General features: G+C 49.5%; 1 protein-coding gene across 2 annotated transcripts in view; it reads right to left on the bottom strand.

Annotated features, from left to right (window-relative positions):
* LOC145505810 (uncharacterized) overlaps positions 1–12,962 on the bottom strand; it is a 118,825-nt gene that overhangs the window by 30,981 nt on the left and 74,882 nt on the right. For both annotated transcript variants that reach the window (XM_081488738.1, XM_081488728.1), the window contains exons 25-28: positions 12,634–12,857; positions 10,630–10,861; positions 4,181–4,402; positions 1,733–1,882 (exon numbers count right to left, since the gene is read on the bottom strand). In XM_081488738.1, the coding sequence (XP_081344864.1) occupies positions 1,733–1,882; positions 4,181–4,402; positions 10,630–10,861; positions 12,634–12,857 (828 nt within the window). The remainder of the gene's footprint in view (positions 1–1,732; positions 1,883–4,180; positions 4,403–10,629; positions 10,862–12,633; positions 12,858–12,962) is intronic.

Raw genomic sequence — 12,962 nt, forward strand, 5'->3', positions numbered from 1 at the left:
ACTGAGGGTCTCTGAGAGCTCCCTGGGAGAGGCCTCTACTGTCCCCCTCCCCGCCCAGTCTCCAGCTCTCTGCAAGCAGGCGGTGTGCCCCGCTCGCAGGGCAGCTCCCAGGGAGCTCTGAGGAACCCATGTTACCAAGCCCCCTCCTCTCCTTGCCCTCCCCCCACCCCAAGCATGTCTCTCCCTGGGCACCAGGCCCCGTCCTCCCTGGGGTTACTAGTCAGTCCCTTGCGCCCCTTCTCAACCTTGGAATGCGAGGCACCCCACAGCTCTACCCTTGCACCCCCTATCTCTCCACGGGCACCTGCCTGGTGACTTTACCTTGTCTGTGCCTTTAAACACCATCTGTATGCCCACGACCCAAGTCCACCTTGAGCTGAGTGAGGCCTCTCCTGGATCCAGGCCGGAACACTCAGCTGCTGACCTCACAGGTCCCCTGGACACCCCATGGGCTCATCCACCTCAACAGGGCTGAGGCCCGTCTCTTAGCTCCCTGCCCTGACAGCCCTCCTCAGCTCAGGAAACAGGCTCTGGCCTCGAGCTGCTCAGGCCTGAGCCCGGGGTCCTCCCTGATGCGGCCCTCTCTCTCCCTTATCTCCGCTTGTTGACACGACCCTTGATCTATCTCCGAGTGGCTACTTCTCTTCCGGCCTCCGGGTCTCTGTTCCAGGTCACCCTCCTGGTGTCACCTCGCTGGCCACCCTGTTCACACACGATCGTCCCCCCTCCTCTTAGACAACTCGGGCACTCTGGTCTCCTTCCCCTGCTCATTACTGTCCGACAGGCTGCGTGGGTTTAAAAACGGGTCCACAAATTCTTCCATCCTCCTCCCTTCAAGAGGCAGAGGGGGCAACTCCTGCTCAGCCCCTGAGCGAGGCAGGACTTCGCAGCTCACTCTCGCAAACAGAACTGAAGGTGTGCGGCTTCCGAGACCGGGGCGCGAAAGGCCCCGGGCTACATCCCGCGCTCTCGCTCTCAGAGGGTGTTCTGAGGAAAGCCAGGCCATGAAGAGGTCCACACGGCAGGGACCTGGGCCTGTCCCCACCAGCCAGGTGAGTCTGAAAGCCTGCCATCCAGCCCTGGGGGGCCTTCCCATGTTTGCGTCCTCAGGAGGCCCTGAACCAGGCCCACCTGCTGCAAAGCACAGAAACTGGACTGTGACCTGCTCACTGGGAAGTCACTAAGCTTTGCAGTGATTTGTTACATGGCAGTGGATAAAGAACGCACACGGTTTTTAATTCACTGCTGGAGTCCTAGTTCTGACGATGTCTGGCCCAAACTAGCTGCTCACTGAACATGGCAGCTCAAAACACAGACATGTATGAAAAATTACATGCCATAAATGAGGCGAAAATACAAAGGTACTTAAACTTCCAATGAGAATTCTTCTCACTATAAAATGATGGGTATGTGTATCCATTTACTCGCAGGATGATTTCAATCAAAACGGTGCTAATTAGTACTGTGCTGGGCCTCACAGTAGGCCACAAGTTATCAAAATTGGTTCTTTTAAGAAAAAAAAGCATGCCTTAAAAGGAAACTCGTAGCCAGAAAAAGGAAAATGGGAAGACATAAAGCGATCTATCAACGCTTTGTTCCAAAACCATTTCAGGACCACAGTGTGAGGGGGCAGGTGCCTTACAACGTGGGAGTCACATGAAAAGGTGTTTACCTTCCTTCCTCAGGAATTCACCACTATAAAAGTCAGACACAGTTCAGTAAAAGCCGTTACCTGTCGATGCATAGAATCCTTATCTGCGATTTCATTTTCAAGTTTATCATTGAGGTCGTCGTGCACAGAGGTGGCTTCGCGCTGGGCGGCAAGGTAGCATCTCTCAAGGGTAGTGATTCGCACCTCCACGTCCGTGTTCTGGACCATGGCCTACACCGGGCATTGCAGAGTAGAAAAGGTAAGTCATTATCATGGAACATTCCGATACACGTACGCGTAAAAAAGTTGGACTAAATCCTAAGTTTCAACTCAAAAATAAAGTTAGCGTCCTCAAAATTAAAGTCCTAGACACGGCAGTTTCCTCGGACGTGAGCAAAAACGTGCCTACTTAAAATGTCACATTTGCCACGATTGGCACCCATATGTCTGTATTAACGTTCTGTCTGGCCACTCGGTTTCCCAAGCTTCTCTTCAACATAATCAACCCAAACAGCAAAGAGTATACTAAACTACCCTGTTATTGCATGAATTCCAGGAGGAATGGTATCTGGCATGAAGTCACGACCTCTGTCTGCTACACCACACAGGCGGACTGGATCCACAAGAGGGAGGGACCTTCGACAGATCCAACAGGGACCTCTGAGGCTCGTTTCCTCGGGTAAAAGTCGGAAAACTCTCATGCAATTTCCTCAGAATTCAAGTAATAGTAATGAGTGGAAACAGAAGTCAAAGTTTAACACAACTGGAAGCAGCCTTCTCAAGCCTAATTCTTCTAAAGCAGACTTACACCACATGTATGAAAGGGTCAAACCAGGACCAGAACTTGCTGCTGGTGCAACTCCCGTCCGCCAGGTCAAAATCCACTGCAGGTCCCTCCGTAGTCGACTACTAAGTAACCAATGTGGGCAAAGGCCTGACATTAAAAGTGAAAGGTCTCAAGGCCGCTTTTCCCAGAATTCTCTACATATTGAACTCTGCCACCTAATCTCCTCCTGTTGCCAAAGAGTAGTGGGAAAAGGTTATACAAGCGTGCAAATATTCTGTTTTGAGTTCTCACCTTGAGCTCTCACAGAGAATTACTCACACCAAGCTACTAAACAAGGACACCTGCTGTAGCACATGTCGGAGGGGTTCTGTCTGAGACGGTCTCACGGGGGAGGGGTGGGGCAGGGTGGGCGCTGTCTGCCTGCCTACAAAGGAGAGGTGAGGCTCACAGGAGGAGGCCCGAACCCTCAGCACTCTTCTCTTTTCACAATGACCGTTAGGCAGTTTCTCATCAATCATGACAGCCGCAGACACGACCACCAGAAACATCATGACTCTACATGGTTACACAGCACGGGCCTGAGGCTCTGAGGGTGAGCAAACGCCACTCGACCTGTCTGACCGCCGGTATCAATGTCACACATCCCCTCAAGGAGCAGAACCTCAGAAAACTAGAGAAGACGGCCAGGCAAGCTGCCTCAGCAGGGGCCACACAGCGGGCTCCCATCTCTCCGAGAGAACGGGCTCCACAGACGTCACCAGACTCGCCTGAGTGAACCCGAAGGAAATTTCAGCATCATCAGGTATACATTCGACAGGCAGGTGGGGGGGATGAACTGGGAGACTGGGGTTGACGTATGTACACTACTGAGACTATGCGTAAAGTCAACAACGAGTAAGGACCTACTCTACAGCACAGGGCAGTCTACTCAGGGCTCTGTGGTGAAGTAAATGGGTAGGAAATCTAAAAAGAGGGATATATGTAGACACACACACACGTATATATATATATATATATATATATATATATATATAAATATAAATATAAATATAAATATAAATATATATATATATATGACGGATTCACTTTGCTGTACAGCAGACATTGACACAGCAGTGTAAAGCAACTGCTAACTGCTAAGTCGCTTCGGTCGTGTCCGACTCTGTGCGACCCCACAGACGGTAGCCCACCAGGCTCCCCTGTCCCTGGGATTCTCCAGGCAAGAATACTGGAGTGGGTTGCCATTTCCTTCTCCAGTGTATCAAAGGGAAAAGTGAAAGTGAAGTCGCTCAGTTGTGTCCGACTCTTAGCGACCCCATGGACTGTAGCCTACCAGGCTCCTCCATCCATGGGATTTTCCAGGCAAGAGTACTGGAGTGGGGTACCATTGCCTTCTCCAAGAAAAAGGAAAGCAACTAGACTCCAATAAATGAATGAATGGATGAATGAATTTTTCAAAGAGGAACACACTGGGCACCCTAGAACTTGTAGAAATGAGGAGTCCACACCCAGGGTGAGCACAGCGCTAGGGATGCCCTCGTGTTGCTCCACTGCCAATGGACCGCCTGGACCAGGCCTCTTCTACCCCAGAGATCTCGACGCAGAGGCGGGGAGGCCGCCAGTCGCGGTCTCGCCAGCGCTCTGTGCTCCTACTCACGCAGCCATCCCAAAGCTCAGATCAGCCGGAGAACAAGGGACCCACATTCCACCTCAGGACAACAGACACGTCCGCTGTCACTCACTTCGCGGACATCCCGCTGTGGTTGTCTGTTCGCTTCCTCGGACGCGAGGAGCTCCTTCCTGGCCGTGTCCGGGTCCTCCTCCGGCTCTCTCACGTAGGCAGAGAGGTTTGCCAGGCACTCCTTCGACTGGCTCTGCTCCCCTGACTGCCTCTCGATGACCTCCTGGAGCTCGATCACCTTAGCCAGGTCTTCCTCGTGGCTTGGGGAGCCGTCGGAGGATCTCTAAGGGGGAAAGGAAGCCTTAGACAGACAGCCTTGTTTTGGGAGGGAGGGAACACAGCATTTCCGGGCAATCGGTGAGGTCAAAACTTTCTTCTGCACTCTGGGAGCTCACACGACCCTCACGGCCACTCAGATCTACATGGTGCATTGCTGACAGGTCCCAACAGCCCCGCACAGACTGGATGGTAAGGCGAGAACCAGACAGAGAGCGAGACCGAGGACTTGCCTTTCCATTGGTGCTTGGCATGTTTACTTGCTCGGGATTTACATCAAGCACCCCGTCCGTTAGTAGCTTTCCCCAGTTATTCTGCTCTTTAAGAATCATCTGCTAAACGTGAAGTCCACCGGACTTTAGGAAGCATCACTACGAACAAAGCTAGTGGAGCTGATGGAATTCCAGCTGAGCTATCTCAAATCCTGAAAGATGATGCTGTGAAAGTGCTATATTCAATATGCCAGCAAATATGGAAAACTCAGCGGTGGCCACAGGACTGGAAATGGTCAGTTTTCATCCCAATCCCAAAGAAAGGCAATGCCAAAGAATGCTCAAACTACCGCACAATGGCACTCATCTCACGTGCTAGTAAAGTAATGCTTAAAATTCTCTAAGCCAGGCTTCAGCGATAGGTGAACCGTGAACTTCCAGATGTTCAAGCTGATTTTAGAAAAGGCAGAGGAACCAGAGATCAAATTGCCAATATCTGCTGGATCATCGAAAAAGCAAGAGAGTTCCCGAAAAACATCGATTTCTGCTTTATGGACTATGCCAAACAAAGCCTTTGACTGTGTGGATCACAATCAACTGTGGAAAATTCTGAGAGAGATGGGAATACCAGACCATCTGACCTGTCTCTTGGGAAACCTGTACGCAGGTCAGGAAGCAACAGTTAGAACTGGACATGGAACAACAGACTGGTTCCAAATAGGAAAACGAGGACGTCAAGGCTGTGTGTCCTTGTCACCCTGCTTATTTAACTTAGACGCAGGGTACATCATGAGAGACGCTGGGCTGGAAGAAACACAAGCTGGAATCGAGACTGCCGGGAGAAACATCAATAACCTCAGATATGCAGATGACACCACCCTTACGGCAGAAAGTGGAAAAGAACTAAAGAGCCTCTTGATGAAAGTGAAAGAGGAGAGTGAAAAAGTTGGCTTAAAGCTCAACGTTCAGAAAACTAAGATCATGGCATCAGGTCCCATCACCTCATGGGAAATAGATGGGGAAACTGTGGAAACAGTGTCAGACTTTATGTTTGGGGGCTCCAAAATCACTGCTGATGGTGACTGCAGCCACGAAACTGAAAGACGCTTACGCCTTGGAAGGAAGGTTTTGGCCAACTTAGATGGCATATTTAAAAGCAGAGACACTACTTTGCCAACAAAAGTCCGTCTAGTCAAGGCTATGGTTTTTCCAGTGGTCGTGTATGGATGTGAGAGTCGGACGGTGAAGAAAGCTGAGCGCCACAGAACTGATGCCTTTGAACTGTGGTGTGGGAGAAGACTCTTGAGAGTCCCTTGGAGTGCAAGGAGATCCGAACAGTCCATCCTAAAGGGGATCAATCCTGGGTGTTCATTGGAAGGACTGATGTTGAAGCTGAAACTCCAACACTTTGGCCACCTCATGCGAAGAGCTGACTCATTGGAAAAGACCCTAATGCTGGGAAGGATTGAGGGCAGGAGGAGAAGGGGACGACAGAGGATGAGATGGCTGGATGGCATCACTGACTCGATGGACATGGGTTTGGGTGGACTCCGGGAGCTGGTGACGGACAGGGAGGCCTGGCGTGCTGCGATTCATGGGGTTGCAAAGATTCGGACACGACTGAGCGACTGAACTCAACTGAAGTCTTCACTAAGAGATACTCTTCTATCAATCTCGAGGGGAGGGAGATGGGAGGGAGGTTCAAAAGGGAGGGGATATATGTGTACCTATGCCTGATTTTTCCTGCGATTTGACAGACAAGAACAAAATTCTGTAAAGCAATTATCCTTCAATTAAAAAATAAGCTAATTGAAAAAAAAAAAAAAAGATCTCTCCTGGACGCCCAGCTTTTCCGCTGGTCCTGGGTCTGAGGACAGGAAACAGTGGTGGCAACAGTGTGGGGAACAGATAAACCCCTTCAGGGTCCAGACAGGTCTCACTTATACATGTGGGCGTGTGGTTCAGCCAGGGGAGGTTTTAGGAAGCATGCATGGAAAGTATTTTTATAAACAATGAGTGCGTCGTTTTAACCAACTAACCTGTGGCTTTGTAATGGGATTCTGTAAAGAATACTGATCCACTGCAGCTCCACAGGAGCTTGGTGACAACAAAGTGACTTACTGCAAAATACAGCTGAACTCGTTTAACAGCAGCTGGATAAACTGTGCACTCTCCCCTGATCTCTAACAACCACCCTCAGACAACAGAAGGCTACAAAAGCTAGAAATTATCCACATGGAACTGAAGAGGGATCAATCTCAAATTCAAGTTAAAAGAAGCATTTATAAAAATCAGAAAACAACAAAGAACAGAGCAGGGAAGTGACACACCTGGGCTGACTAGGACTGAATGCAGACAAACACCTGCCTCAAAGTCAGGGACCACGGCCAGGCCCTTCCCCCGGGCCTTGTCCTGAGAAAGGCCTCTGGGTCCCCAGCCTGGCACCCTCCGCCAGGATGGGAGCCCGCCCCACGGGTGCCCACGTGAGTCGGATGGGCAGTACCGTGTCCTCATTTAACAGGAGGGCAAAGCAGGCCACAAAGCGGGCAAGCGGCACACCCAGGTCACCAACCTCAGGGTGACGGAGCTACTCTGCTGTGCCCGGCAGAAGGGTTCCTGGGCACTGAGCTGCCTGAACCGGAGCGCGGCTGCCCAAGTCCTGTGGGAAGGCCCCAGGAGTGCTCCATCAGCGGGCTGGGAGCAGGAGAGGGACAAGGAAGGCCAGCCCTCGGGCCACTGGACTCCAACAACAGGGGCTCATCCAAGTGACCCGAGGGGAGAGGCAGCGAGCTCCCTCCTGAGGCTCCCTCCATCAGGGTTGCTGTGATGGACAGGAGGGCCTCTGGAGGAAAGCGGGATGGACGGCACCACGGTTAAGTGTCCAGGCTCTGATCAGACCAGTCTGCACCGCACCGCTGGGTATGCGAGCCTGGGCACGGTGCCCGGCCTCTCTAAGCCTCAGTGTCCATATCTGCTGAATGGGGATAACAGCAGCCTGGACCTCACCTGGGTGTCTGCGGGATTAGATGACGGGCTCAGAAAGCACTGGACACGGTGCCTGGCACACAGAGTCTCCTGCACACTGCTACCCACCGTCATTAAATTGGCTTCCCCCAAATCTAATATCTATGGCTCTGATTCAGTCATTTCTTTTAAGAAAACACTACGTGGAAATTCCATGGTGGTCCAGAGGTGAGGACTTGGCACTTTCACTTTCACACCGGTCTGATCCCTGGTTGGGGAACTAACATCCCATTAGCTGTGCAGTATGGCCAAAAAAATAAGTAAAGAAAATTTTAAAAATAATAAATACTACTATGTCTATTATAAATAAGCATGAGATGATTAGAAGGCAAACAAGTGGGAGAAAGGCAAACTGTTACAATTGTCCCAACCAATGACCTATTTCCAACAGAACCATCAGTTCAGTTCAGTTCAGTTCAGTTCCGTTCCGTTCAGTCGCTCAGTCGTGTCTGACTCTTTGCGACCCCATGAATTGTAGCACGCCAGGCCTCCCTGTCCATCACTAACTCCCGGAGTCCACCCAAACCCATGTCCATCGAGTCAGTGATGCCATCCAGCCATCTCATCCTCTATTGTCCCCTTCTCCTCCTGCCCCCAATCCTACCCAGCATTAGGGTCTTTTCCAATGAGTCAACTCTTCGCGTGAGGTGGCCAAAGTACTGGAGTTTCAGCTTCAAAATCAGTCCTTCCAATGAACACCCAGGATTGATCTCCTTTAGGATGGATTGATTGCATCATCAGCATATTTTAAGTGGTGGGCGAGTTTCATTACTTCTATTAAAATGTCAATCATCCACCAGTACGTAACCACATAGTGTTCATTCACTAACACGATAAGGACTCTAATACTTCACAGAGAAACAAAGGCATGCTAAATTACTAAATAGTTTACCTTTCGACGATGCTTCCTTAACTCACTAGACTGATAGATGCATGCAAAGAAATGAAGAGAAACCAGATTTATTGCGACTTTGAAGCTAAAAATTCAAGAATCAATATAGGCAAAGACAGTAAAGCAAAAATGACGGCAAACATATAAGTGAGATGTAGATTTAGAGAACATGTAACTGGAAACAGAACAATTTGTTGGACCACATTAGTTAAATAAGCTATTCAAGATTTACTAGAGAAACACTATACATTATTCCTCAGGAAGATACAATTCTATTACAACATCATGATTTGTTAAAGCACAGCACTGTGTACAACAAAGGGCCTTAACAGTTGTCTGTTCTCAGCCAAACCTCTCTATAAGTTAGTTTCTCTTAATAAAAAAAACATGTTATACTTTAAAATAGTAATTTAACTGACGAGGAAGTTGCCGTAATACCTATTTTAACACTGAACAGATCTAACCACCTGTTGGACATTAATGTAAAATCGTTACCTAGAATTTGATTCCAAACTTCTGAAAATAAATTCATTAAAGCAGGTACCCTATGAAAATATGTAAGAATGAAAGCTAGCGTAACAGCAGGTGGAGTCTTCACATTTTATGAACCATAGAAGATACTTTGTAAAAGAGTCTCGTAGAGACATTAAGCATGCAAAAGCTGATGAGATTTACAGTCTCAAATACAAGCACCAACACAGAAAGGATGTTGTGTCAAAAGTCCATTAATTCTACACATAAGAGGATCATTTCTTCAGGTAAGCATAATCTCAGTTATGAATTACACAGGTTCTGTAGTGTATCATCCATCTACATTATGCTTGTAACTGCACAGTGATAACAATAATTCAAACTTAGTGCTATGGGGGAAAAACACCATTTAATGAGACATGAAGACAAAGCAGAAACCCGACTAAGGGGACACACGCTGTGGACCCCAGACTGCTATGACCAGAGCAAGTGGGAGGACGGGGGAGGGGAGATGGATGGGTAAACTACAGCCTCGGGGGGGTGCGGTTGTGGGAAGCTGGGGTCTGGATTGATGACAACGAAGCAGACAACAGGATGAGACAGGAAATCAAAACCAACGATGAAAGCAGACACACCGTCAGAGAACTCCAGCAACAAGAAAAAATATACAGAACTGTTCTTTTACAAATACTCGGAAAGAAATCAAGCATGAAACCACAGAGAAATCGTCAAAGAATACACACTATCAACTAATTGGCCAGTGATGCATATTATAAAACCAATGTGTCAAAAGACCACAAAATAGACCAGTTATCACTTCACATGCTGCTAAAATGATTCACAGTTAATTTAATTATATGCTGACTAACAATGCAGCTAACATGAAATGGGTGGTAACAAAAAAAGTGATAATACAAGTGCAGTTACAAAGCAGAGTGTTGTAGACATGATTTCACAGGGTAAACAGCAATGCGCTCAGGAAACCTAAGCTAAACATGGAAGAAAGCAGGAACATGCGCTTCAGAGCTGCACACTCTGTCACCAAAAGCCCTAGGTCGTCATCCCATTTTTAGACTCAGAAGAGTGAGGAAGCCCAACTTCTTCCCTGGGGCCCTGGGGCACCAGGCTTTTAACCTGGTTTCACACCCAGAGCTGGCCTGAGCGTGCAGCCAGGTCCAGCAGCAAGCAGACCAGTTTAGATTCTTGGTTTTGTTCCCACCGCATGGCCTGCAGCCTGCAGCCAGGTATCCCCAATGAAAAATGTGCTGCGTGGGTCTCACACGCCAGGAGAGCTGCCTATGGTTACTTTCACAAGGCTGTCTACTCGGTGACAACAGCAACTTCCCTGCACCTGCTGTGTCCAGCACAGGCCGGGCCCAACGTTACAGAGGCAGGCCCTGGCTGAGTTCATGATGACGTGCTAAGCCGGTGGTCCAAATATCAAGACTAATTTGTTGCTGTGCGAGTATGGAATGATTAAAGACTAGGCAGTTTTTAAAAATCTTAGACCTCTAAGCGTAGCAAATGTACCTGAGTTTCTTCTGGGTAAAAACAGAAAAAACAAAAAACAAACAAACAAAAAAGAAAGCCAGTGTGCTGGGGGAGGGACGTGGCAGGGAGGAGGCAGACACATACCAGAGTCTTGATGTCCCGCTGGTCTACTTTCCGCGCCGAGCTGTGCCGCCTCCTTGGGGGCTTGGCGCGCCCACTGCTGGGCGGGCAGGAGCTGGCGAGCGAGGAGGCGGGACACAGGTTGAGGGAGCTCGAGGATTTACAACAACGAAGGTTGCCTAAGCTCCCCTTGCCCACCCTGCTCTCAGTATCCTCGGCCCGCTGCTCCGTGTTCTCCTTCTCTTCTTCGATCAACCTAAAATAGAATAAAACCCGTCACCTGCCTTTGTCAGCAGAGGAACGTGTCTGGACAACAAATGTGGGCTTGCATTCTGTGTCACGATTAGCATATTCCAGGAACAGTTGCTCAATTAACATCTCAGCAAAAAGGTTCAACTTTCCCTCTTTTCAATATTCTCAAACTTAGAATAACTTATCCTTGAGTCTTACAAAGTGGCCCCTGATCATTCTCGTTTGATTTGACTGGTTTACTCTAACATTCTGACGGGGCCTGGGTGGCGCCTCTCTCCCTGTGAGGAGATAACCTGAAGTTGACAACCTTTACCTTCCCTGCTCTCAGGGCAGAGATGCACGGCAGTGCCTCAAGTCTATTCCGCTGGGAATCAGGAACTCTGTACAATCAAAACAGTGAGCCACGAACAAGCTGGAGTTTCTAAACACAAGTCTCTAGACCAGATGAAGTGCTGAATTGATTTTTTTATTTTTTAGGTTGTCTATGTACAAATGCATCACTTGATGAAGTTCTCCACCAGCTTTGTGTGAGTTTCTGGACTCATGTCAATGTGCTGCATTAACCTAGAATTCACAGTTACTGCTCTTCTCCCCTAATGTCTCGCGGATGATGTTATATAGCAGTTTAAATATTCGATTATGCATATAACATGATTTTCAAAATAAAATACAAGATTCTCGCAGGTCGTCACCTCTCCAGTTTCACTTCTCCTTATACACCCTGAAAGTTTTTCACTGTTGATAACAAGTTGATGGAAAGAATTTACCATTTACCTCAAGTCAACATGTTACCTAAGGAAAAATCACTTTTACCTGACAACATGCTGTAAAAATAAACATATTAATATGTAACCGTTCCGTATTTCCTGGGGGAGGGGGAAAGACAATCTTTCTGAGCTGTCTGTGCTCAAACACGGCCCACAAAGCAGTCTGTCTCAGCGTCAAACGTGCAGGCGGCACCACCTGCGTTTGCTGGTTGTGCCCTTCACCCCTGCCTTTCCCCCGGGCCCCCCGCACTCGGCTGACAGGAACGGGCACCTCGGCCTGGGCTGACGTGACAAGAACAGTCTGAGCAGCAGCTCTGCCAGGTCCTGTGCAGGGTCACCGGCCTGTGGCCACTCTGAACGTGGACAAGGGACAGGAGGCAGAGCTGTGCGGGTGCGGCACCAGGCTGGCCTCGGGGCCCCCAGCCACCTGGCCGCACCCAGACCCAAGGCCCCTGCTCGCCATGAGGCGGGCCTTTGGATTCTATCCCGTTTGTAAACTGTTATAACAGCCCAGACGGTGTCTACAGAAAACATCTCACAGACACTGATGAGTTGAGAAGAACTCAAACACATGTCCTTGGACCACTGTCGTACAACAAGCCAATCTTCACACTGTATTAAGTTCAAAAGGAAAATGCAGATCTGAGGGGGAATTTGCCACCCCAAAACCCCAGCTTTTCTGTTTCAGGTGGCTTTTCACCAGAATGTGGGAGGCTCCGAGGGACACACGAGGGCGAACCTTCAGTGCTGGAGGGTGCACGGGCCGCAGGGGACACTGTCACGGCACCTCACCCACCTTGGGGCTCAGAGCTGGTGGGGGGACACCCCACAACGCCCCCCACAGCCCTGGCTGACTGAGCTCTATAATCAAGGGCAATCTCAGAACTGAAAATTCTTGAAGCAGACTTGAAGTCAGTTTCCTTACTATGGAACACTCAGCCTTCTCTAAGGAGAAGACAGCTCCTCAGAGAAGCCGAGTTTCTGGGGAGCTCGGCTCGGGCTCACCCACCGGATCTCTTCGTTGATGGTGTCCAGCTGCTCCTGAAGCATCACAGTCAGAGTCTCGGCATCGCCCTGCCCGCTGGGCGACAGCAGAGCGGCCGAGCTGAAGAGGGTGGCCCTGTCGCCCCCGCCGTCAGACAAGTCTGCGTCACTCTCGAACGCCTGGGCCACGTTGGCCGGCACGCTGGCTTGCTGCGCGCGCTCCCAGTCCTTTTCCTTCAGGGTCTGCACCTGGGCACGAGAGGACCACGTCTCGTCAGCGACATTCAGGGCAGCTCAAGTCTATCAGGAACTGAACACAAGTTTACATGGAAGCCCCAACTGTGGATAAACGGG

The sequence above is a fragment of the Giraffa tippelskirchi genome, chromosome 1 (genome assembly GCF_054371585.1).
Source record: "Giraffa tippelskirchi isolate mGirTip1 chromosome 1, T2T-mGirTip1v1.2.pri, whole genome shotgun sequence".
NCBI lineage: Eukaryota > Metazoa > Chordata > Mammalia > Artiodactyla > Giraffidae > Giraffa > Giraffa tippelskirchi.